This window comes from Nelumbo nucifera, chromosome 7 (assembly GCF_055504915.1).
Source record: "Nelumbo nucifera cultivar China Antique chromosome 7, China Antique-T2T, whole genome shotgun sequence".
In the NCBI taxonomy this organism is placed as follows: Eukaryota; Viridiplantae; Streptophyta; class Magnoliopsida; order Proteales; family Nelumbonaceae; genus Nelumbo; species Nelumbo nucifera.
This window is the reverse complement of record NC_142655.1, coordinates 22,480,273-22,507,580: the sequence shown is the minus strand read 5'-3', so window position 1 is coordinate 22,507,580 and position 27,308 is coordinate 22,480,273. Positions and strand designations below refer to the sequence as shown.

The following is a 27,308-nucleotide window of genomic DNA, read 5'->3' as shown; positions in this document are numbered from 1 at the left end:
GTTATGAGGAGGAGATCAGAATTCTTAAAAAGAAATAGGAGGAGCTGGAATACATTTTTGAATGTATTTGTGCTCTTCTAGAAGAGTTTAAATAGGATGAACTCTGCCAGCCTGCAGATTGGAAGTTTTTTTTTTTTGAGAAGTATCAATTCATTAAAAGGAAAAGTACAACCAGAGGCTGTACAATTAAGGTACAAAGATAGCACTCAAACTACAAAACCAATGTGAGATACAAACAGTCTTTTAAATTCAAAAAGTGAACTGTAAAAAGAACTGTCAACTTTTAGCTGAATCTAAGACCGGGAAAACAGCTTCCCCACAATCTTATTCCACACTTCCTCATCTTGACAGCTTTTGTTGTGAAATATCCTTGAATTTCTTTCATGCCATATCAACCATAACACAGCAGTGACAGCACCTGGAATCTGCAGATTGGAAAATAGAGAAAGGTGTAGAATTAGGTACCAATTGGACTGATCTCAATCCAGCTAAACCTTGAAGGAGCTGTCCCAACATAGTCATTGGAACTGTTAAGAAGAGTGGGAGAAAAAAGATGGAAAGAAAGAGAAAAAATCAGAAGTGGAAAGTTTAATCTCTGATATTGAAGGAGATCTTGAATTCTCAGTGCAAGGGGGAAAATAAGCAGTTTCTCAAGTAGGGCTGAGGTGATATTCGTATGGTAAGTTTTGAACTAGGACATGAACATCTGATAATGCACCAAACATCAACAATCAACAATGAAAACACATTGATGATTAGATGGTTTGAAGAGAAAGGGAGATCTATGGTTTTCTTGTCTCGAGGTGGTGTTTTGGTTTAAAGGATTTTTTGATGGGGCAATACACGGTGACAAGACCAGGCTAGAAGAGCGTTTGGAGAAGAGATGGGAACTTCTTTTCAGTCGAGAAGAAAGTTAATAGTAAAGGGTGTTTTTTTTTTTGAGATTGGACGAGGTGATGGGAGACGGTAGAAGACAGGTCATTTGTTTGCTAGAAGGGATAGATAGCCAGGGCTGGTCAAGAGTTGCTGAGGTGTTGCAGGAGGTTGCAGAAAGATGTTGGTTGAAAAAAGAAAGTTCGATGAGTTGGGGGGTTAAGAAGGTGGTACCGTTACAAGTACTGGATAGCCAAAAGAAAAGAGCCTTGAGTTGATGTTTGGTTGTGTAGTATGCAGTCCTAGAATCATGTTGGGAGATTGTAAGGAAGATTGGAATAGAAGAATGGTTGTGCTAGTGAAGAAGAAATTGGTAGATTGGAAAACGGTTCTTGATGCTGTTACGTCTAGAATTTCAACCTTGGATTCGGCTGTTCTTGTGCCTTTTGATGACAGAAAAGTGGTGTTGGACTTAAGGAACTTCCAGGTAGAGCCCATGGATCTTGAAACGTTGGAAGGTGTGATTAGTGTGGCGAATTGGACACCTTGTAATGAAATTTCAATCTCTGAAGGAAGTGTGAGTTTGAAGATTTTTGGACTTCTTTTCAACATGTGGCTGGATCATGTCTCCATTAAGATAGCAATGGTATGTGGAGGAGTTTTGGTATATACTTGTTTGATCGATCTAAGCACTGTGAGGATTAAAGTTGCACGTGTTAAATCGGATATGATCCCTAATTTGATCGATCTCTGTGCAGAAGGAAAATGGTGGAAAATCTTGGTGGTAGTGGAATCTGAAGCGGTTCTATGGTATGGAGGGAGAGAGGTTGGAGACGATGTCGATTGGGCTTGGAGAAATCCACGTGGCATAAACAGAGTGGAAGGAAAGGGAGAAAAGGAAGAAGTTGAAAGGGATTTTGATATTAAAAGTTCGACGCTGAATAAATGGTGTGTTCAGTACTTGAAAAAAGGTTGTGGTGGTGCTACTGTCGAGATAGGGGACCTGGAAAAGGGGGAAAAGAAGATGAACACACTTCACGGGAGATGAGTGGGGCTGGAAACAAATGGGCTTTGGATAGGTTTCTAATGATGAGCCCAGGAGTCTCAAGCCTTTGGGTCCTGGGTTGAAGAGTGGGCCCAGTTACAAAGACAGGCTTGATCAAAATACCAGGAGGTCTACTAGGGTCGAACCAGTTGAAGGTTACAAAGGATGGGATTTGTGCTGTCGATCAACTAGATGGTGCATTGATTGGAGATGTACTAATAGATAAGGAAGTTACAGAAGAGGCAATTGGTGATGCCGAGAGAAATGATCCATATAAGGATTGTATAGTGGCCGAAATACTCAGAGCTGTTCACAGATTACACAGTGGATAACATGTTGAGGAAGTGGGGTGAGATTGCTAGTTGCACCCAGACCAAAACAGGAATGAGTGTCTTGGACCCCTCCATCAGCTGGGTTCTTAAAACTAAACTTTGATGAGAGTAGTAGAGGGAATCCTGGACACTCGGGGATTGGGGGTGTGTTTAGGATGAGAATGGGATTGTTGCAGCCCTGTTCTCACGCTAATTGGAGTGGGTGACTTTCTCAGAGCCGAGATCTATGCAGTTATGGAAGGAGTCCAGAGAGCTAGGGAGATGGATATAAGAAAACTTATTACTGAAGGCGACTTGGAGGTGGTGGTAGGGTGGCTGAATATAGACAACAGTGGGTTATGGAATTACAGCAATGAGAGAGAAATTTTAGGTGGCTGGTTCAAGAGATGGAAGTCAAGATCAGTTGGGTGAAAAGTTCAGCTAACTCTTTTGCTGATGGGTTAGCTAAACAAGGGGTGGAGAGGGAGTCTATGCTTTGGGCTCAGTTGTAACTCTTTTTTTCCTTTCTTGGGGGCTCAAGCCTCAGTTGGAAGATAAGAAAGTTTATCTTCCCCTTTGTAATTATTTCTATGATTAACTAATGAAATGTGTTATTGATAAAAAAATTGGTATTGCCGAAGGTTTTGCGTGGAGAATGACAAGATTTTCTGTCAAGGGAGTATTTTAACGACCTTAGAGAACATTGATTGGGAGGAAAAAAGGCGGGCGGAAGATGCACATGTGGAATCTAAGTTTAGTCTTTTTCAACAGGAAAAAGAGGAGGACGGGGAAGACTTTTTGGTTGCCAAGGATGGTAAGGAAGGTCTTGAAGTTATAGAGGGAGTGGCTAGGGAAGAGAAAGAAGTGTAGTGGAAGAAAAGAATGGGCGAGAGACTCTTCTAACCTTGTCCGGAAGTAATGAAAGCAAAATTACTAAAGAAGGGAAGAACAGAAAGGGAGATTAGGGGATTGGGACTGAAGGGTTAAAGGAAAAAAGAGTTATGGAAGAAATGTGGGGGAAAAAGGAGAAGGGGACAGATGTATAGAAGAGGAGGAAGGAGGGAAGAAGGATTTGGGGATTCAGGTAGAGGGAAGTGAAGGTGAAGAAAGTAAGAATGAGGGAGGGGGGAGGTTAGAACATATAAAAGGAAAAAACTATAGAACTTTCCCATTAGAGGAGATAGGAGAGGAGGGGATGAAATCCGAATTGAGGGAGGAAAATGAGTCTGAACTGATGATTGATGAGACCCATATGGTAGAAAAGACTCCTAACATCGAGGAAGTGGTGAATAGGAGAGTGGAAGTTGGTGAAATTTTGGGTCTATTTTTTCTAGGAGGGGAGGAATTCACAAAAGAAGGATTTAGATCTATGGAGGAAACAATTGGGAAGAATGACTTTATAATAGATCTAGTGGTTAATCCTACTTGTGATAGCTCAACAAGGCAAGTGGTGGAAGTGATTGCTGGAGGTTGCAGGGATGTCATAGACAAGCCAGAATAAGAGGTTAAGGGGATTGTGGTTGAAGATAGGGGTTAGAAACCAGCGGGGAATCTTGAAGAAGCGGTAGGAAATCTAAACACATCTAGAAGATTCAAAACTCAAAATAATAAAAGAATACAATAGAAGAATCCGGTCTCTAAGGTGTGTTAGCTGGGTTGTCCCAGCATTGTCGCGGAATCAAATCCCGCAACCAGCACTTTGGGATAAAAAGGGGGGTATGGGGAAGGGGAAAGTTATTGCTGATTAATAAAAAAAATGAGGTTCCGGTCTCTAAGGTTTTCACAGGGTTAAAAGGTGGTCTATTTGGAGTGGGACTAACAAGCTCGTCAAAAAAGCCATAGGAATAGTCAAAAATACGATAAAAGGTGGTCTATTTGAAGCCGCATTTTTGGGTTTGGGTGTCTTGCTTCAGTATTTGTTAGGCATCGAGCTGGTTTAATGTTCTGGTTTCTCATCTTTTTTTGTCTTGTATTGTATTGTTATGGGTAAGGGGCTTTCATTAGTTGGGGCTTAATTTTGTTTGATTCTGGATTTGGTTGATTTGAGTTTGTTTTTATTTTTTGTCTCATTGGGGTTCTGTTTGCATTTGTCTTTATTTTCAGGTGATTGCTTATCACTTTCCTTGCATCTTCTTTTTTGTTTCAATAAATTCTTTTCTTTTATCTTCAAAAAAAATAATGAAAATCAGCAATTGGAATGTGAGGGGTCTAGGAAGTGCTAGGAAGAGAGGGCTTATAAAGAAATTACTTAGAAGAGATCAAGAGAAAGGCCACCAGATTGTGATGTTGTAGGAAACCAAGCTAGCATAGTTAGAAAGGAGATGGGTATGAAGTGTGGGGAAAGGCCAATTTCACTTGGTCTAACTTTTAGGAACACCTAATCTATTTGAAGTTGGATAGGTTCCTTTTCAATGAAGGGTAGGAGACTCATTAGAGGGATTTTGTTGCTAGAGCCTTGCCTAGAGTCAATGTTTTTAAAGCGCAAGGTGCAAAAAAAGGGGCAGGGGTCAATTTGCTTTTGAGGCACAAGGTGAGGCGCGCGCCATTTTGAAGCAAGGCACAAAAATACAAAAAAAAAGCTAAAAAATAAAAAAAATGACAGAAAATTCAAAAAAAATATTAAACATAATATCACTAATTATAAAAGTTAAATTTTAAAATAATGTTTTAAAAATCCTATTATCTAAAATTAAAATACATAAACATAAGATGTAAAGCATATTCAAATGAGAATTTAAAAATAAAATCAAACATATAAAACCTCTAATCTCTTTTTTCACTCAATTGCAGTACTTCATATAGCTAATGTACTGTAAAACATATTACATTCTTGATTCTACGAGCCGCCTTTGTGCCATGCCCCTCGAGGCAAGCCCAAACAAGTCCACATTAGGTCTTAAATTCATAGTTTTCACACAAAAAATAATGATTTTATAGTTTTAATTGTTTTTAAGAAGACATTTAAGACCTAACGTGGACTTGTTTGGGCTTGCCTCGAGGGGCATGGCACGGGGGTCCGGGGCCAAAGCCCCCAGCCCAGCCGTTATATTCCAAAAAAAAACAAAAAGTGCCAAATTTTCTAAAGGCACATGTTTGGGCTGAGGCACAAGGCGCATCAAGTGCACGCCTAGGCGCACCAAGCGTACGCCTTTTGAAAGGGCTGCACCTAGGACCTAGGCGAGGCGCATACCCTGAAATGTGCCTCGCCTATGCGCCTAGGCACACCTTTTAAATCATTGACTAGAGTAACCTCTAATCATTGCTCAATTAAGTTAGGCCCGAAATCCCTAACTAGTGGACCTAGATCCTTTAGATTTGAGAACATGTGGTTGACACACCCAGATTTTGTTTATAAGGTTGATAAGTGGTGGAATGAAGAATTAACAGGGATTAAGTGAAAATGAGTTAAATTTCATAAAAAACTGAAAAAGACTTGGATCCAAAATTAAAGAGTGGAATAGTATCCATTTTGGGTAGATAGAGGAACAAAAAGAGCTCCTTGAGGGTGGAGTTTTTTTTTAATGCCCTTGAGGGCAGAGTTACTAATCCAAATATCCTCCCAAAACATAACCCTATCTCTATTTCACACATCATACCTAATGAAGCTTAACAGCTGTCGAAAGGCCATTGCTTACATCTCCGTGAATACTTCCTACAACTTTGCTAAAGTTTTTCCCTTTCCAAAGGGCATTTCCAAACTCACTTACTTAGCAAGACTAAGTTTTTCTTTCCTAAATTACCTAATCTCAAACCCTCTATTCCTTCCTCTTGCACACTATTTCCCACTAGACCTGTTCATGGGCTAGGTAGCTCGACGGGCCACCCCAGCCCGGCCCACTCCTAGTCGGGTTTGGACATGCTGTTAGGCCCATGGACTTGAACTCGGGCCCAAAACACCAAGCCTACTTTTTTTTTGAGCTAGGCTCAAGATTTGTCCAAAAAGCATGGCTCGACTTTTTTTATCTAATAATATATATATATATAATATTTTATATATCTTAAATATTTTTATTATTAATTTAACTCAAAACTCTAACCTGACTTTCCCTCATTTGGCCTTTTCTCTTTAACCCAAAACTCTATTTGATGTTTTGAACTTGAAGTCTTCATTCTTCAAGTACCTCCACACCACCTTCCACCAGATCCTTTCTCTCTCTCTCTCTCTCTCCCCTTTTCTCATCACACTTCACACTTAACAATCACCACCACCCCACTTCACACATAATAGTCACCATTGCCCCATTTCAGTCACCTACACCACCACTAGGGCACTTATTTTTCTACATTTTGAAAATTTTTCTTTGGATAACAAAATTAGTCTAAGCTGCTCAAGAAATTTCTACTTTTTGTTCTGCTGATTTGATCTTTTCTTGAAACAATAGAGGGATTGGAACTTGCAAGGTAATTGTTGAGATTCCAGGTTAGGCTTTGAGCTTTTATGAGGGAAGGCCCAATGATTGGGCTAGGCTCGGGCTCGAGCTTAATCAAATGTTGTTAAGAACAAGTGAAAGCCTATCCCAAGCCTGGCTTGACCCGGCCCGTGAACAAGTCTATTTTCCACCTAACCAAATGATCTTTCCTTCCATCTCCCGGTTCCCACAAAATGTCCCTCACAAGTTTCTCTACTTTCACCACCTCCCGTTGTGGTATTCTAAACACACAATGAAAGTAAATTGGGAAATTAGCTAAGGTAGACTTAATCAAAGTAATACGACCCCCAAGAGACACATAATTTCTCTTCCACGAAGCCAAATTTTCTTGCACAGCCTATTGATACCAAGAAGAAAAGTAAAGGAGCAGGAAATAAGTGGAATAATTAAGGTTTAATCAGAAACTAGAAGAAAGTTTTTTGGGAGAAAGGATTGAAGCTGTCTTCTCATCTTCTAATCTTGATTTTATTAATTTAAATATGATTAGGGGAAATTACAAAAATAGCCCTCAAGGGGTGGCTAAACAATTAATCATAAAGAATATAATGTAGGCCCATTATTATTAAGGCCCGACAATTAAAAATAAAAATGAACTAAACAATATAAGGGGATGGCCCATCTTCTCAACAATTACTATTCTCTTTTGTTGCCATGATTACATTTTGGGCTCATATTTTGGTGATTATTGAGTTGTGCTTCTAATTTTTACATCATAGTGTTGATGTATTGTTTAGGTCCCAATGTTTATTATCTCTGATGTGGCTGAAGAAATATTGTCATTGATGAATGTTGTGCCTGAATGGCTATGTGAACAACGACAACAAAAGGTGCAATTTCCCTTTTATTTTTGTATTATTGGAAATTCTTGTAGAGGTTTAATTTGTAGATTTTAGCCATTCTGAGCTGAATATTTGGTTATTCAAGCTAGGCTCAACAAAATAAATATTAAGCTTGTGATTGGGCTTGGGACATGAGCTTGAATTTGGCTTGACTCAGAAGCTCATATTTTCAACCTCGACTTGAGCTCCATAGTGAGCCAAGCTTCATTAAAAAATGACAATTATACATGTAAAGAGTTAAGAATTATATATATTTATAAAAATATACATATAAAAAATTATAATATATAGTAGGAATTTGCTGAATTAAAAAATATGAAAGAAAGTAGTTTCTTGAAGAGAGAAGGAAGAGAAGGAGAAGAAGAGAAGAGAAGTTGAAAAGAAAAGAGAGCAATAATCTGGCCGCCCCCTTCACTTATTATTTATACTAAAATAACAGTACAGTACAAAGACAACTTTGCCCTTATAGGGCGACAAAACATAAAACAACATATATAACACTCAGAAACATAATAAGAAATTGGATCCACATAACTACTGTGGTCCCCACCTCCTATCTAACAACTAACATAAAACATCTACTCAGAAAAACAACATAAAACTAATTAATCTTCAACACTCTTCCTCAAGTTGGGAGTAAATGTCACACTTTCCCAACTTGCGTAGATCATGTTCAAGCTTGTTCCTTGCCACCCCTTTAGTGAGAACATCAACCAGTTGCAACTCTGAAGAGACATAAGGCAAACAAACTTCTCCGGTTTTTACTTTTTCTCTTATAAAGTGTCTATCAACTTCAATGTGTTTTGTCCTATCATGCTGAATTGGATTGTGGGCAATATTGATTGCAGCCTGATTGTCACAGTATAACATCATAGGTTCCTCTGTTTTCACCCCAATCTCTCTCAAAAGAGATCTAGCCCAAAGAAGTTCTGAGACACCATGAGCCATGGATCTATACTTAGCCTCTGCACTTGACCTTGCCACAACCGCTTGCTTCTTACTCTTCCAGGAGATCAAGTTTCCACCTTCATAGGTACACACTCCTGATGTAAACCTCCTGTCATCTAAGCATCTTGCCCAGTCTACATCTGTATAGGATTCTAGCTTCAGATTCTCATGATTTGAGAAAAGAATTCCTCTGCCAGAGTGCTTTTTCAGATATGCATGTATTCTCTCAATAGCTTCCCAGTGCTGAACCCGAGGTGCATGCATGTACTGACTCACAACACTGATAGCATAAGAAATATCTAGTTGTGTCATACACAAATACAGCAGTCGACCCACCATTCTTTGATATCTCCCCACATCCTTTACTAATTCACTATCAACACCATTAATTTTATGATTTGGATCAATAGGAGCGTTTGCTGGTTTGGTTCCTAGCTTCCCAGTCTCTCGTAGTAGGTCAAGTACATACTTTTTCTATGAAATGAAGATCCCATGCTTGAATCTTGCAACTTCAATCCCTAAGAAGTATTTGAGTTCACCAAGATCTTTGATCTCAAATTCTTGCTACAATGATTTTTTGAGATCATCAATCTCTTCCAGATCATTTTTTGTCACCACTATATCATCCACATACACAATTAGAATTGACTCCAAAGCATCTCTCCTATTTACAAAGAGGGTGTGATTAGACTATGTCTGTGTGTATCCAAAGCGGATGGGTGCCCCTCTGAACTTGTCAAACCAAGCCCTAGGTGACTGTTTTAGTCCATACAGAGATTTTCTGAGTCTGCACACCTTTCCTTTACCAACATTTTCATAAAAGCCTGCTGCAATGTTCATATATACCTCCTCTTGTAAGTCACCATTGAGGAAAGCATTTCTGACATCAAGCTGGAACAAGGGCCATGAATAGGTGGCTGCTAGAGATAAAAGGATACGAACTGAACACCATAGGTCTAAGTATACCCTTTTGCTACCAACCTTGCCTTGTACCTCTCTATCTTGCCATTGGCCTTATGCTTCACTGTGAATACCCATCGACATCCGGCTGTCTCCTTGTCTGGGGGGAGATCAACTATTTTCCATGTTTGGTTTTTGACCAAAGCATCCATCTCATCTTGCATGGTTGTTTTCCACTCGGGTTTGGAGAGAGCCTCAGTAACGTTCCTGGGTATAGACACAAAATCCAAGGAAGAAAGAACACGGTAGGAGGGTGATAAGGCACTGTAGGGAAGAAAGAACACGGTAGGAGGGTGATAAGGCACTGTAGGGAAGAAAGAACACCTTCTCTTCCCCTTACGAAGTGCAATGGGAAGATCAAGGTTAGTGGGATCAGATGCAACAATGGTGTTAGGGACAAAAACATTATCATCAGAAAACATAACATGCTCAGGCTCAAGAGGAATATCTGGAACTATATCTGCCGAATCTGGAGTTTTAGAAGGACTGATAGAGAGTGGTGTGGGTCGAGGATGTGTGGAGTCAACCATCATCTGCCGGCGCTAATATTGCTGTGAGGTTGCCCGTAGTGGCTCAGGTAATGAAACTGGAGGTGCAAGTGGTGGCTGAACTGATGGAGGCACCACAGAAATAGGCAGAGGAACAAATTGTGAGTTCTCCTCCCTAAAACTCTCCCCCTGAGGAGAACCACTCAAGAAGAAGAATGTGGATTCAAAAAAGGTAACATCCATAGTGACAAATCTGCTCCTCGACACTGGACCATGACAGCAATACCCCTTTTGGTTCTAAGCATACCTAGGAAAAACACATTTCTTGGCCTTAGGATCCAATTTCTTGCGATGAGGGCCAATAATGTGAACAAAAGAAACACAACCAAAAACCCTCAGAGGTATATGAGGGTATATGCACACATTTCACGGCTGTAAGAACTGCATCTCTCCAGAACTGCACATGAACTGAAGCACACACCATAAGACTCCTTGCCACCTCCACAATGTGTCTGTTTTTCCTCTCAACAACTCTATTCTGTTGCAGTGTATATGCACAACTGCTCTGATGAACTACACCATGTTCTAAGAGATACGTGGTTAGGTCCTTCTCAAAGTACTCTTTGGCATTATCTGATCTAAAAGCCTTAGTTCTCACTCCAAATTGTGTGAGAACCATCCGGTGGAATTGTCGTACTAAGTTAGGAACCTCATCATGTGATCTCATCAAATATATCCAAGAATATCGTGTATAATCATCCACAAACAAGAAAAAGTAACGGAGTCGTCCTATGGAAGGGATTTAATATGGTCCCCATACATCAGTGTGAACAATATTAAAAGCAAAAGTACTTCTTTTATTATTTGGTTTAAAAGACTGTCTACAATGCTTTCCTAATTGATAACTCTCATACTCCAAAGTAGATAATTGAACAGACTCAAATAACTTTGGGAAAAGACATTTTAAAGAACTAAAAGAAAGATGTCCCAAGCGATTGTGCCAAAGCATAATCTGGTTCATTGACTCTGACCCACTACTACCGCTGCTGCTAACATGATGACCCTGATGTCTCGGAATCTCATCCAAAAGGTAGACTCCATTCACCTCACGACCACTCCCAATCATCTTCTTTGACTCCAGATCCTACAAAACACAATTACCAGGAAGAAAGGTCACTGAACAATTCAAACTTTTTGTCAAAGAACTAACAAACAGTAGGTTGGTATGAAATCTAGGGACATGTAAAACAAAAGACAGAGTTATATCATTGGTCACTCTAACTGTCCCCTTCCCAGCAATGGGCATATGTGAACCATCTGCTGTAGAGACTCTATCTCTATCAGAGCACAACTGATAGGAACTGAAAATGGTAGGGGCATTAGTTATATGCTCAGATGCTCCTAAGTCTATAATCCAGGGAGGTCCCTCCTTACCTGAAGTGGATGCAAGATTTACAGTTGCATATGAACTACATGTATGTGCAAAGGAAGTGGTGTAGTTGGTGCATTTCATTGTCCATCTGGAAGACTAGAGCTGGGTGAATCTTTCTTACTCATAAGCTGTCCAAACCTCTCCAATTCTGTTCTCACTACTGCTACTGCAATGGATTTCCAATCGATTTGGGAGAGAGGGGCTAAAGAGTCTCCTGTAGTGGCTACATTTGCATTTCCCTTCTTGTTTCTTATCCGAGCAGGCATAAGATTTGGATGAAGCTTCCAACAAGTGTCCCCGGTATGCTTAGGCTTCTTGCAATAATCACACACCAAGTTCTTCTTATCTTCCCTTCTAGTCTCACTACTCCCCCTATCTCCATTCGGCTTAGGTTTTGTTGTACCAACCATAGCCGACAGGTCAATCCCAGGCTGTCTCAGCATTACATTCCTCCTACTCTCCTCTCCAGAGACAAAAGCATAGGCCTGAGAGAGTGTCACACTCTCCCTTGAAAGAATATGCTGCCTAGCAATGTCAAATTCAGGATTCAACCCTGCCAAGAACTCAAAAACTCTATTCCTTTCTACCAGTTTGTGATAAGTTGTTGCATCATTTACACTTTCCCATACCACACCCATACCACAGTTTCTAAGTGATCTATTTCCTGCCATAGGGTTTTCAGCATGGAGAAATACACAGCAAGAGGTTTTTCTCCCTGTTTCATACTTATCACCTGATTTCTTAACTGATAGGCTTTGGCTTCATTTTGCTTCTGAGAGTAGGTTTCAATCACTCCATCCCAAATCTCCTTAGCAATATTAGCCAATAGGACATTTTTTGCATAATGAGGTAACATAGAATTGCACAGCCAGGACATTACCATGTAATTCTCTTGCACCCATCGGGAAGAGTCTGTATCAGGTTTCTTCTCCTCCCTAGTGAGATACCCTAATTTCCACGGGCACCAATAGCCAATTTAGCTGATTGTGCCCACTCCAAATAATTTGTACCATCAAGTTTTACTGTAGTAATGATCCCAGGCCCAAAAATATCACTACTACCTCCAACACCTAGTCCCACAATACCGGTAGATTTCATCTCGGTATTCCAACTCTCCATTTTACTTCAAACAGTTCAACAATAAGAAAAAAATAGATTGGAGACCTTCAAAAAATAATTTAATACCCCACACAAAAACCAACCCTTCCAGAAAAACCCTAGCTGGAGGGAAATCTCTCTCCTCCCCACGCCTCCCAATAGAGAGAGAAGTGAATCGATCACTCTGGGAGGCCTAGAAAATTTCAGAAACCAAACTGCTCTCTTCAAAAAATCAAAAGAAAACTAACAATACTTGGGCGCCCAAGATCATATCAAAAACAAAGAGTTCAACTTTTTTGGGACTCTTCCCCGTACTCCAGTTCTTCCTGATTTTGATGCTGAATAGTAGATCACCTTCCTAATGTCTAGATACCACCAAAAACTCCAAGAACTGGGCAATCTTAAGCAGATCGATCAGCCCTTTACTACTTCATGCAGTCAGCTGATCTAGGGCTGCATGAGAATGCTTCAAGAAACCCTAGCTGATGCTCTAATACCAAGTAGGAATCTGCTGAATTAAAAAATATGAAAGAAAGTAGTTTCTTGAAGAGAGAAGGAGAAGAAGATCAGAAGAGAAGTTGAAAAGAAAAGAGAGCAATAATCTGGCCGCCCCCTTCACTTATTATTTATACTAAAATAATAGAACAGTACAAAGACAACTATGCCCTTATAGGGCGGCAAAACATAAAACAGCATATATAACACTCAGAAACATAATAAAAAATTGGACTAACATAACTACTATGGTCCCCACCTCCTATCTAACAACTAACATAAAACATCTACTCAGAAAAACAACATAAAACTAATTAATCTTCAACATATATATAATTAAAATATTATATATAATATAAGCTCAACTAGGCTCGTGAGCCTTACAATCTGAGCTTTATTAGTCTTGAATTCGGCTCTAAGCTCATTTTAAACCAAGCCCAGTCAAGCTTTTCATGAGCCGAGCTTGAATATTTTGTGAGAAGCTTGGTTTGTATCCACCCCTACAGGGTCACATTTGATAAGAACACAACAAAGAGATGATTATGACACATTCTTTAATTAATTTTCCAGCTGTATTCCGGGGAGGCATTGTTTGGTCATGTGAAGCTAATAAAAGAGAAAAAGCTTCATTTGTTTCACACAATTCATTCACCCAATTTATTGTAAGACCTTCTATCCATGCTTCTCTTTAAATGATAATAAATCTTCTGCATCAGTGTTAACGATCAAAAAAATGTTAAATATTTACATTCATGAAAGATGTAATGTTTGTACATAGAGCTATTTGGAAGGAACCTTGCATAGTGTTTTCACCCCATTGGAGCCTGCGGCAAGGTCCTGCCATTCACTTGCTGCGACGTTGGTCTGCTGATAAACGCTGTTTGCTTGTTCTGGAGGTATGCTTATTCTATAATTTGTATCACCAATATAAGAAGGATTTTTTTGTCTGATCTTCTTCCATTTGATATTTTTCCATGCATATTAAGACAATTAGTAAACTTCCTATTGATTTTTTAGAACTGTTGAACTAAATGGTAAAATGACCATACAACTTGCAGCAAGGGGTGGATGCTGATATAGCACTTTTACCTTTCAAGCCTATTGCAATGAAGGTCCTCCAATGCTCATTTCTCTCTGGAATAGAGTAAGGATTCTACATTGTCTTGTGATAGCAATTACCTATATAGGAAGCATGCTCAAGTTTACATAAACAGAGATTTCATGCTCTCCTTTCTTTCCCCTACATATGCATATCCCATTTTATGGTTTCTTTAGGGTGAAAGTACATGTATCTCAGATTATTTTAAATGCTAGAGAGAATATCGTGAAGAGAACTAATGGTTTGGTATTTTCTTGGGTTGAGATTCACAAATAATACAAGGGATTATAGTTCACATTTTTTTGCTTGTATGTGCATTTTCTGTGTATATTCTATAGCTATTTTTTGTTTGCCTTTTTACTGCATTATATACAAATTCTGAAATCTTGTTTAGCATGAGTTTGGCATTATTGTGTTGCCTTTTCTGATCAGTACCCATAATTACAATCAGAGGTGTGCTAAAAATACCCGTGTTTGGGTTAGCTCCTGCTATCCTTCTCACTATCCCCCCAATTTATTTACATTCCACCATCTCCCATCCTGGGAGACATCCTCAAATATAAATGATTCATTTTTTCTGATGATTGAATCCACTTGAAAGTTCTTAACTTTGTGGCCAGATATTTCAATTCTTTTATAATGCAGTCATATACCCAAGAGCCTGTTTTGTTATGTTTAAACCATCACACAATTACCCTTAAGTTCTTTTCCTCTACTGTATCTTTATAATTTAGGGGTTTATCCAATCTCAAACCATGCTTAAAATAAGTAAAAGAGCTCCTCTAGAGCCCCATTCCAGTCCCTAAAGGTCCCTTTAACCCTTCAAATAGTAACAGATTCTACTCTAATCAACCCAGATTTTGGTCCATAACTCTTTCTGGGCTTCAATGACCAACTCCGAGATCTCTAAAAATTTCTACTAACTGGGCCTAGTTGTTATGGGCCCTTCTTTTATTTCTTTATTATTGTTGGGCTTTAGTTGTCATGGGCCTAAAGCCCCTGTTATTTGTTTTATTGGTTTACTCTAGGAGCTGACTTACCAGGGGCATTCTTGTAATCTTCTCTTTAATTGTGTTTGATCTAATAAAACAAAGGAAAGGGGTAAGGAGACAACCATGATTTGTTTTCTACTTTTTTCTTTTATTAAACATTTTTTCCAGCATTGACTGTCAACTTGGTATTAAAGCAACCTTAACTCTCTCTCTCTCTCTAATCCCATTCAATGTGTATGGAGGGCTAAGTTGATAGTTGACTGATGATTCATTCAGCCTAGTTGGTGGAAGGTTTTTGGAGATTTTTAGCCCAAAACCCTACCCGACTAGATAAGGATTGGAGTTGAGGGCGAAGGGGATCCTTCGAAATTGGTGCTCTGGGTGTGAAAGACTTCTTGGAGGACCTTAGTAATATAGGTCTAGGTTGGAAAATTTTCTATGATAACTGGTAGTAGCGGTTGAGTTTTAGTTTCTCCTAGGATGCCCGGTAGTGTGAAACTTTGTTTTCATTGATTTTTCCCTTCTTGGGTGTTGGAGGATCATAGTTGAAGCTTCAGTCTTTCATTTATTTCTGTTTGATCAATGGAGACAATAAATCTAGATGGGACCAACTATTTAGCTTTGCAACTGGGGGGTACCTAGTAGGTAGTAAAGAGAAAACTAAAGACAGAGAATGTGCAACCACATATTACAATGTTATTGGGTGCCTTGTGAATATGTGCAACCACATATTAGTGGACACATGGGAATTACCCTAGTCTTAGAAGATTAATGTTGCAAGGGCATTCAAGCTAAACAATGAAATCAATAATTTAAGACATGGGGAGAGGCCTCTAGTAGTATACTACTCTATGTTGAAATTCTTATGGTAGGAGATTGATCCACTTGAAACCATTGTGTGGAAGAGCACCAAGGATGCAGAGACATAAAAGAAAGGTGGTGGAAAGAAATAGGGTGTTTGAGTTCCTTATTGGACTTAACCTGGAGTATGACATTACGAGGCAAAATTTACTCTCCAAGGATGATGTTACATTGTCTAAGGCATATTCCTTGGAGGGTAGTAAAGAGAGTAGAAGACAAGTGCATCTTCAAAGTTCTTTTATTGATCATTTTGCTAATGTTGGTGTGAAGTTGAAGGGTAGTTAGGATAAGGAGAAGGTGGTCATATGTGATTCTACAAGAAGCCTAAGCATACTAAAGGTACATGTTGGAAATTGCATCCTCATTTGATGCCAACAAGGTGTAGAAATAACCAGAAAGGTGGAAATGCTAATGCAACTGTTGTACTTGATAGTGAGAAGGGATCCAATGAGGGAGAGTCCATGTGGAGCAGTTAGCCATTGTGAGGCCTGAATTGAAAAGTATGGGAAACTCCTCAATTCTGTAGGCAATTCAACGTCTAGCGTATTTAACCTTTTTTGTTCCTATGAGCTTTTTCCTGGCCCAGATAGGATTTATTTGTTGGATTACTCCTATCTACTTTCAAAAAAGGTTGACATTAGAGCCACTGAGACCCTTACCCTACCTACTATCCTCCATGTACCTAAGCTTAATACCAACATTCTTTCTAGTAGTAGTTTGACGAAATCTTTGAATTATTGTATAATCTTCTTTCTCACACATTGTGTTTTCCTAGACCTAAAGTCTCGGAAGGTGATTGGGAGTGATTATGAGGTGAACAGGATTTACATGCTTGACATGCCTGAGATGTATATTTTTCTTCTTTGCCCCTTTTATTTCTTGAATTGTTTAACAGTGCCAGGCCTTCTAGTCTTCTAGTCTTTGCCCCATTTACCTTCTATGAGGGCTTAAAAAGACTTCATTTTGTTTATTGATGATTTTTCCAGATATACATGGATCTACTTGATGCGTTCTTGTGATGAGGTCCCGAAATTAATAAGACAATTTCATGAACTTGTTCTCACTCAATTTTAAATCTGTATCACGTTATTCTGATCCGATAATGCTAAGTTGTAATTTGAGAAGTGTCTTTCTGCTTCTCTTGACTACTTTGGAGTTATTCATCAAAGCTCTTGTCCTTGCACCCCTCAACAAAACGAGGTAGCTGAAACGTAAAAATTGACATGTTGAAATTGCTAGAAGCATTTTGTTTGCTTCCCATGTTCCTATAAAATACTGGGGAGATGTTCTTACAACTTATTTGATTAATGATTTGCAATGATTTAAAAGGTGTGCCTACGCACTCGCCTTGGTCCTAGGCGCATCACTTCAAAAGGCACATGCCTAGTGCGCCTAGGCATGCACTTGGTGCGCCTTGCACTTTAGCTGTACGCCTTTTTAATTTTTTGCGCCTTTTGTCCTTTTTTGAACCTAACGGTTGGATGGGGGGCTTCGCTCTCGGACCCCAAACCCCCGACCAAGCCCTTGAAGAATTAACAATGTAAAATATCTTCTTAAAAGACAACTAACATTGTAAAATCATTTAAACTTTTGTGTAAGGATTAAGAATTTTTTGTGCCTTTTGTCCTTTTTTGAACCTAACGGTTGGATGGGGGGCTTCGCTCTCGGACCCCAAACCCCCGACCAAGCCCCTGAAGAATTAACAATGTAAAATATCTTCTTAAAAGACAATTAAAATTGTAAAATCATTTAAACTTTTGTGTAAGGATTAAGAATTTAAGACCCTAACATGGATTTGTTTGGGCTTGCCTTGAGGATCTTGGTATAGAGGCAGCTTGTAGAATCAAGAATGCAAGAATTTACATCGCATTAGCAAATTAAGGAAAAAAGAAATTGTGGGTTTTACATGCTTGAAACTTTTTTAAATGTTTGATTTTTTTTTTTAATTTTCATTTGAATAAGCTTTACATGTTATGTTTATGCATTTTAATTTTTGATAATAGGTTTTTTTAAAACATTTATTTTGAAATTAAAATTTATTTTTTATTTATATTATTATTATTATGTTTTAATTTTTGCATTTTTTACTTTTTTGGCATTTTTTAGTTTTTGGCATTTTTTGTATTTTTGCACCTTGCCTCAAAAAGGCACGCGCCTTGCCTTGTGCGTCAAGTTATTGGGTTCAAATCTCCTTTTAATCTTCTTTTTCCTGATGGAGACATATTGTCTATCTCTTAGTTTTTGGTTGTACTGTTATGTGCATATTCCTAGTTCACAGAGACAAATTTGAACCTAAGGCCAGGAAATGTATCTTCCTCGGGTATGCCTCCACATAGAAGGATTATTATTGTTATGATCCTCGTAGTTTCACTTGGTTTGTTTGCATGGGTGTCACATTTGCTGAGTTAATTCCTTTTTATCCAATTCCTACTTAGGGGGAGAAGTTTCCTCTTTTTGATATTACTCTTCCAGCTCATATCCCTTGTGACATCTCCAGTGAATCACCCCTTATTCCTAGTTCTCCAATTCCTTCTTCTTTTTGGGCTCCAATTCCTTCCTTTGACACTCCCCTTCTCTCCCTGATGTTCCCTTTTTGTCTACCACCCAACCAGTGAGGATTTATTTTCGGCACACACATGGGCAGGTTGTTTCCCCACCATTACAAGGGCCTCTTGTACCTTCCATTACTAATGAGGTGATGGATCTGGCACCTTCCATTGCCATAAGAAAATGTAAACGTAAGTGTACTACACATTGTATCTCTAAGCACCTCTCTTATGGATGATAGGGGAGTAGTTCAGAGGCTTGTTGGAAAGTTGTTATTACCTATGTATGACACGACCTAATATATCTTATGCAATCAATGTGATTAGTCAGTTCATGTTGCTGCTGAAAGGATATTTTGTTATTTGAAGGGATCTCTAGGGAGAGCTCTTTTGTTTGCTAACCATGGACATGGGAGGATAGAGGCATATACATATGCTGATAGGGTAGGTAGCATTGATGATGGGAGGTCTACATTTGGATATTGTACCCTTGTTGCTGGTAATTTAGTTTCTTGCAGAAGTAAGATGTAGGGTGTTGTGGCAAGGTCTTCAGCAGAAGCAGAATATAGAGCAATGGCTCATGGGGTGTTAGAACCCCACTTTGCATGATAAGAACCAAACATATTTAGGTAGATAAATATTTTATATGGGAGAGTGTTGAGATATTGTGCCGGACAACTCTTTCACTATAATTAAAAAGAAAAAGGAAAATGCATATAACTAAAAGAAGCATTCTAAATCTAATCAAAACTTGTAGTAACAAAAAGGACAAAAGTTAAAATGGCAAGTAACTGACATATTTAATGAAGAGAAGATGGCTGAAGGACTAAAAGGGAGACAAAGAGAAAGATACTAAAATCTTGATTTTCTTCTAATGTACAATTGTATTTCTTCTAATGATTCTTTGAAGGTTTATTAACTAATTCAATGTTCTAGAAAACTTTCTTGGTTTTTTAGATTTTCCAAATACTTAGTGAAGTTAGAGAAATATCTCTGAAATTTTACCATCTCTACATGGCAAAATTTCCATTGATATTGTAACCATGAACCGTGCTCATAAATAACCCATGATGACACTTGAATAATAATTTAACTCATTAGTGATCCTCTAAAAACTAATTTAATGTAAAGAAACTAGAAATTAGTGAAAATAGTAAATCGTGATTTTACTATGAATAGCAATTACAAGGATAGAATACTATACATAGTAAGTTTGAAAATCACCATAAATAGCAATTTCAATATAACAATAAATTTCTAGAAAACTTAATACCATATTCCAAAGACACCTACAACTTCAATAAAAAGAGTTGCATTTTTAACTAGAGGCCACTTTTTGTTTTCAATAAAAAGAGTTGAATTATTAACTAATTCAACTAGAGCATTTTTAACTTAAGGCCATTTCTTCTGTTCAAATCTATTAGCTTGCTTTTGTGCTTCCAAAGAAATGTAAACGATCTAACCAAGTATATGATGAGTAAGTGGAAATCAGATGTAGTGCTCTTCCAAGAATCAAAGTTGGAAGCAATAGATGCAGCAGGATTGGTAAGAAGTTTATGGGATCAAGTTCAGGTGCGGTGGTTTAGTAAGCCAGCTAGGGGCAGTGCAAGAAGTTTGTTGACTTTGTGGGATATGTCTAAATGTAAATTAATTTCTTCTCATGTGGGTGAATTTACAGTCTCAGTGGCTCTGGAAGTGGAGTGGGGTTTCAAGGTATTTTCACTAACGTGTATGGACCGACGGATAGTGGGGAGAGGGAGAGGTTGTGGGAGGATCTGTTCGTAACCAGAGGTAACTCTAACCTGCCTTGGGTTGTTGGAGGAGACTTCAATGTAGTGAGATTTTCAGAGGAAAAAAATAATGGCAATGGGAGATCGAGAGATAGAAGAAGATTTGCTGTTTTTGTAAATCAATCTGAACTTTTAGACATGCCTCTTATGGGGGCACAATACACCTGGACAAATAATCAAGAATCCCCAAATCTGTAAAACTCGACAGTTTTTTAGTTTCCTTGAGTTGGGAAGAGGCATTCCAGCAAATAAAACAAGCGTCTCTTCCTAGACCTATATCGGATCATTCTCCAATTCAGTTGCTATGTGGAAGGTTGGAAAATCAGGTGGGAGGCAAACCCCCCTTCAAGATGGAAAATGCTTGGTTTGAAGAGAAAGAATTGGCTCCTCTGCTTATGTTGAAATGGGCAGAGTTCCAATTGGAGGGTACCAGCTCCTTCATTTTGGCTAAAAAGATCAAATGAATCAAAGAGGTGCTGAAATCTTGGAAAGTGGACTTTCAAGGAAAAGCTGAAGCGTAGAAGAGTAAGTGCCTAGAGGTAATAAAAGATCTGGATTCGGCTGAACAAGTGGGACCCCTTAGAGAGGAAGAGAGAAGGAAGAGACTTTTGGCCAAAGTGACTTTGAATTCCATAGCATACAAGGAGGAGTTAAAGTGACGGCAAAGAGCTAAGGTTAAGTGGCTTAAAGCGGGGGAGGCCTTTTCCAAAAGACCTTAATTTCAAAAGTTTTTCTGTGGATCAGCAAAGGGAGTTAGAAGCTCCCTTCACAGAAAATGAAATATGGCAGGTAACTAAAAACTAGGGAAGTGAGAAATCTCTAGGGCCAGATGGTTTAACTAACATCTTCTACAAACGGTGCTGGGAGGGGGTGAAAGGGGATTTGCTGAAGGTGTTCCATGACTTTCACCAAAATGGCTCTTTGGTTAGAAGTTTGAACAGCACCTTCATTTCCCTTATACCTAAGGTCGATGGCTCCTCAGTGTGATCAATTGAGAAGAATCAGTTCACTTTTTTGCCGGGTAGACATATGTTGGAGAGCATGTTGGTGGCAAATGAGCTGATTGACTCAAGAATATGAGAAGATAAACCAAGGCTGCTATGTAAGTTGGATTTGGAAAAGCCGTATGATCATGTAAACTGGAAGTGTTTGGACTTTGTGCTGAAGAAAATGAACTTCGGGCAGAAATGGAGCAATTGGATTAATGGGCAATCTACGGGCTTCTTCAAAAGTTCTAGAGGTTTGAGACAAGGGGATCCTCTCTCCCCACTTTTGTTTTTTTTGCGTAATGGGAGTTCCAACTCTATTTGTGCAGAAAGTGGGGGATGGGGGGGTCTATGGAAAGGTTTTGAGGTCTCTCTGGGTGGGGAAAATGTGAGCTCCTTCAATTTGCTGATGATACTCTGATAAGGCCAAGACCTGCGGAAACCAATGCCTGTGCATGGGAGTAGCCAGCCTACCTACCAAGTTTACAAAAAAAAGGGAGAAGCACGTTAGCAAGAATGTAGTCCAAGTGGCTGACTGTTAGAACAGAATAACAGTCCTACAACAAGTTGTAACCATCTTGTAACAGACTGCAACTGTAAACAACTGACCTGTCTACAAAAATCCGAAGAAGAAATAAAGAGGCACAAAATTCCATCTGAACAAATCTCTCTCTCTCTCTCTCTTTCTCTCTCTCCCTCTGAATCCCCTTTTCTTCCCCTCTCTCTGTTTCCCTTCAGTTCCTCTTCCCTCATGAGCTTGGTTCACTCTATGAACCCTGAGTTAGGCAGCACCTAACAGATTGGTATCAGAGCATGACCAATATGCGATCTACAGCAATGGAGGGCCGAGTTGATCAGGCGGAAGTCGAGCTCCACCGAGTTTCAGGCGAGATGCAAGGTCTCAAGGATACTTTAACAGTAATCTTGCAAAGATTGGAGCAAAGTCCGCCGGCTGAAGACAGGGAAATTAACCAAGATTGAGTTAGCCAAGGAAGCAATCGAAGAAGCAGCTCCACCCTGGAGAGAAACACCAAACTTAGCTTCCCAGTTTTCTCAGGCGGAGACCCCATCCCATGGATATACAGGGTAGAAAGATTTTTTGAATATAACGAGACATCCGGACCAGACAGGGTGGCATTGGCAGCAATGCATTTAGATGGAGATGCCATCCTCTGGTATCAATGGTACCGCCGAGGACACCCCCGTATTTCATGGCTCAACTTCACGGATGCTCTGTGCGTCCGATTCGGGGCTTCTGGTTATGAAGATTTTGACGAGAGTCTTGTGAAGATAAAACAAGTAGGAAGTGTTTGTGACTACCAATTGGAGTTTGAACGTCTATCGTTGAGAGTCCAAGGGTGGTTGGAGAAGGCTTTGGTCGAAGCTTTTGTGGGAGGACTCAAGGAAGAGATCCGGTTGGAGGTCAAGGCGATGCACCCAACAACGGTAATGGCCGCAAAAGCCCTAGCCCGCACCCAAGAAGAAAAGATAGCTCGAGCTCGACGTCTAAACAGGCCCTGGCAGCAAATGAACAAATCATTTCCTGCACCAAGACCGGAAGGGATGGGGTTCGGTGAAGACAACAACATATTAGGCAAACCACCAGGTAACTTAGGCCCGAGTCCCGCAATTCCATTCAAGAAATTAACGTGAGCAGAAATGCAAAATCGTCGAGACAAAGGTCTCAACAACAACTACGAAGAAAAGTTTGTCCCCGGTCATAGATGCAAAACTCAACTAGCCTTCCTGTTACAGACTGAGGAGAAAGAGGAGGATCAGCAACCGGAAGAAGGATTGTCAACTGAAGAACACTGGGTCGAGGCCATACAACCAGAAATATCGCTACAGGCCTTAGCAGGGTTCTCATCACCCCAAACCATGTGGGTGACGAGTTTAGTTCGGGGTCACCAGGTGTCTATCCTAATCGACATTGGTAGCACTCTAAACTTTGTAACCGTTGTGCTAGTCAGACGATTAGGATTGCCAGTTCAGCCCACAGGCATTGGGTTACGCATGGAATTTGCACAGGCATTGGGTTACGCATCCAAGATCAACAATTTCAGGTTGATTTGTATCCACTAGAGTTAAGTGGGGCCAACATTGTATTGGGAATTCAATGGTTGGTTGCAGCAACTTGGGCCTGTTCTATGCGACTGGGCCCGTTTGTCATGGATTTCATGATAGAAGGGACAAGAGTACATTTGCTAGGCCACTTAGCTAGCCGAGCCAGCCTAATAAGCTTGGGAGCCATGTTGAAAGAAGCACGAGACCCAAATCAGCTCATTATCTGGGGATCAAATCAGATAGGCCCAATGCTATCTCAGGCCCAGGATACAACAACTCAAGCTGAATACAAACAGCAGCTCCACAACATCCTCCAGCAATATGCTGCAGTTTTCAAGGAGCCAACGGACCTACCTCCAACAAAGGATCATGACCACAGAATCCCACTATTGCCGGATGCGCCCCTACCAATGTAAGGCCCTACTATTACCCTTATTTTTAAAAACAAGAAATTGAAAGGCAGGTTCAAGAACTGTTGGATAAAAATTTTATTCAACCCAGCCACAACCCATTTTCTTCACCCGTTCTTGTCAAAAAGAAAGATGGGACATGGCGATTTTGTGTGGATTATAGGGCACTTAAATAATATTACGGTTAAGGACCGCTTTCCAATTCCCATAATAGATGAGCTATTGGATGAACTCAAGACTGCAAAATTTTTTTCAAATTTGGATTTATGGGTTGGATACCATCATATTAGAGTCCATGAAAGTGACGTTCCAAAAATGGCCTTCCGGACTCATGATGGCCACTATGAGTTCTGGGTTATGCCATTTGGCCTTACAATTGCCCCAGCTACCTTCCAAGCCTTAATGAACGACTTGTTCAGTTCTAGACCTATTCATCGGCCGGGCCGGGCCGGGCTCGGGCCGGGCTTTCACTTGTCACTAATGAAAATATACTAGGCCCGAGCCCGAGCCCAGCCCGACCAACGAGCCTATAACTTGGGCCCGAGCCTGGCCCTGGTAAAAAGCCCAAAACCTGAGCCCGAGCCCGAAGCCCGAAGCCCGACCTAATTGAAAGAAAAACAATTTTCCCTATTCAAATTAGAATTAAAAATTTAGATAGTATTTTTTTTCTATTTAAATGAACAATGGGCCTACAAGATGGTATTTTTCCCTTTCTTTTATATTTTAGAACACAAATTTACATTCTTAAATCAAAAAATTTATTCAAATGGACATAATCACATAACTATTTTAAAGTTTAATATTAGGTCGGGCCGGGCTATTTTGACAAAACCCGAGCCCGGCTCGAATTTATTGCGGGCCGGGCTTTTTGGCCCGAATTTAAGCCCGCAGGCCTATAAGCATGTTCAAGCCCGTCCGAGGGTCGGGTCGGGCCGGGCCGGCCCGTCGGGCCACCCGACCCATGAACAGGTCTTTTCAGGCCACATTTACGTTGTTTCATATTAGTCTTTTTTTTTATGACATTTTGGTGTACACCCCCACATGGGCCCAACATTTAGTTGATTTGCAGATCACCCTAGACATTCTGTTACAAAATCAACTGTATGACAAAGAATCGAAGTGCGCCTTTGGGCAGGGCCGTGTACATTATTTGGGCCATGTGGTGGAAGACGGAAGGGTCTCAGCAGATCCAAACAAGATAGCTGCTGTCCAACAGTGGCCAACACCATGTAACACCAAGGAACTCCAGGCATTCCTAGGACTCACAGCGTACTACCGACGCTTCATTAAAAGCTATGGGATAATTGCAGCTCCACTGACAGCCCTTCTAAAGAAGGACTCATTCAGCTGGGACAGCAAAGCCCAAGTAGCATTTGAAGCCTTAAGAGCAGCGGTGTCGTCCCCACATCCCCACCAGCTCTAGTCTTACCGGATTTCAACAAACCATTTGTGGTTGAGTGCGATGCATCGGGACTGGGCGTGGGAGCAGTGCTGATGCAAGATGGTCAGCCCCTTGCCTTCTTCAGTAAGGCATCATCCATCACACAAAACCACTCTTCAGTCTACAATCGGGAATTGATGGCAGTTGTATTAGCAGTTCAGCATTGGCGCTCCTACCTGCTAGGCCGTAAGTTTGTAATTAAGACTGATCACCAAAGTCTGAAATTCCTATTGGAAAAACGGGTCCTTTCTCCTGATCAGCAGCGGTGGGTCTCAAAGTTAATGGGCTTTGATTACACTATCGAATACAAACCGGGAGCAACAAATAGGGTTGTGGATGCATTGTCACGTCAACCCAAACATGGAGTGGGGAGCATACTCCAATTGCAGGTGTTCCAACAACCCACGACAGCACTATGGGACCAACTAAGGGAGGCAGCCGACAGTGATAAGGAACTCCAAGCAATAAAGACACAGTTGTTGCAACAAACAGGGGACAAACCGTGGTATTCTATCCAAGGGTCAGTGCTGTACTATAAAGGGAGAATGGTGTTACCAGCGGACTCAGCACTTTTGGACCAACTCATAAACTACTTCCATGTGACACCGATGGGTGGACACTCAGGAGCCCTACGCACATATAAGAGAGTGTCATCCCAATTTTATTGGAAGGGTAAAAATTCGTAAGGAAATACATATCTACATGCCAGGTATGTCAACAATGCAAGTATGAGGCCCAATCCCCAGCTGGCCTGCTAAAATCATTACCCATACCCAACCAAGTTTGGGAAGATATCTCTATGGATTTTATAACAGGCCTACTGACCTCTGCCGGTAAATCAGTTATATTAGTAGTGGTTGATCGCCTTACAAAATACAGCCACTTCTTAGCACTGTCACATCCATTTACTGCAGTTACAGTAGCCACTTCATCAGCCTCTTTTGGAAAGAACTTTTTCGCCTCCAAGGTGTACAGCTCAGCAAATCCACAAGCTACCATCCACAGTCAGATGGGCAAACGGAGGTGGTCAATCGTTGCTTAGAAACATATCTACGATGTTTCACTGGAACAAAGCCGAGACAATGGTTCAGCTGGCTGCATTGGGCTGAATGGTGGTACAACACTACTTATCTAATATCGGCTGGGAAGAGCCCTTTTAGGGCATTTTATGGTCGTGATCACCTGCACTGATTCCCTATGAAAGGGGCTCCACAGCAGTAGAACACCTGCTAAATCGAGACAGCATTCTACAGGAACTTAAACAGAACCTACTCCGGGCCCAACAATCGATGAAACAATCATATGATAAACACCATAGGGAAGCACACTATCAAGTTGGAGATATGGTTTACTTGAAATTTCTTCCCTACAAGTTGCTTTCTGTACAAAAACAGAGATGGAACAAACTGGCACCTCGCTACTTTGGACCCTTCAAGATCTTGGAGAAAATTGGACCTCTTGCATACAGATTGGATCTCCCACCAGATTCAAGAGTGCACCCAGTCTTCCATGTCTCAGTTCTCAAAAAATGCCTGAAACCAGAGGCTATAACTCAACCACATCTTCCAAAATTCTCAAGTGATATGAACCTAGAAACAGAGCCGGTGTGTATCACTAATTTCAGATGGGTCAAAAAAGGCTCCCACATTGTTTCGGAATCCTTAGTTGTGTGGTCACAACTACCAGAAGAGGATGTCACATGGGAACCCTATCTACAACTGCAACACCAGTTCCCCCATATTGACCTTGAGGGCAAGGTCCAGCTTAACCAGGGGGGTATTGATAAGACCAAGAGCTGCGGCAAACCAATGCCTGTGCATGGGAATAGCCAGCCTGCCTACCAAGTTTACAAAAAAAGGGAGAAGCCACATCAGCAAGAATGTAGTCCAAGTGGCTGACTGTTAGAACAGAATAACAGTCCTACAACAAGCTGTAACCATCTTGTAACAGACTGCAACTGTAAACAACTTACCTGTCTATAAAAACCCGAAGAAGAAATAAAGAGGCACGGAATTCCATCTGAACAGATCTCTCTCTCCCTCTGAATCCCCTTTTCTTCCCCTCTCTCTGTTTGCCTTCAGTTCATCTTCCCTCATGAGCTTGGTTCACTCTACGAACCCTGAGTTAGGCAGCACCTAACATACTCTTTGCTTCATTGATGCGGAAGTTGATCATCTGGAGATTCTCTTAGGGGTGCTCA

The 27,308-nt window shown here is 40.4% G+C and overlaps 1 protein-coding gene across 1 annotated transcript in view; it reads left to right on the top strand.

Annotated features, from left to right (window-relative positions):
• Window positions 1-27,308, top strand: part of LOC104593558 (integrator complex subunit) — a 52,472-nt gene that overhangs the window by 21,862 nt on the left and 3,302 nt on the right. Inside the window, exons 6-9 of the mRNA XM_010253459.3 lie at window positions 7,394-7,486; window positions 13,490-13,581; window positions 13,698-13,815; window positions 13,978-14,063. Of these exons, the coding sequence (XP_010251761.1) occupies window positions 7,394-7,486; window positions 13,490-13,581; window positions 13,698-13,815; window positions 13,978-14,063 (389 nt within the window). The remainder of the gene's footprint in view (window positions 1-7,393; window positions 7,487-13,489; window positions 13,582-13,697; window positions 13,816-13,977; window positions 14,064-27,308) is intronic.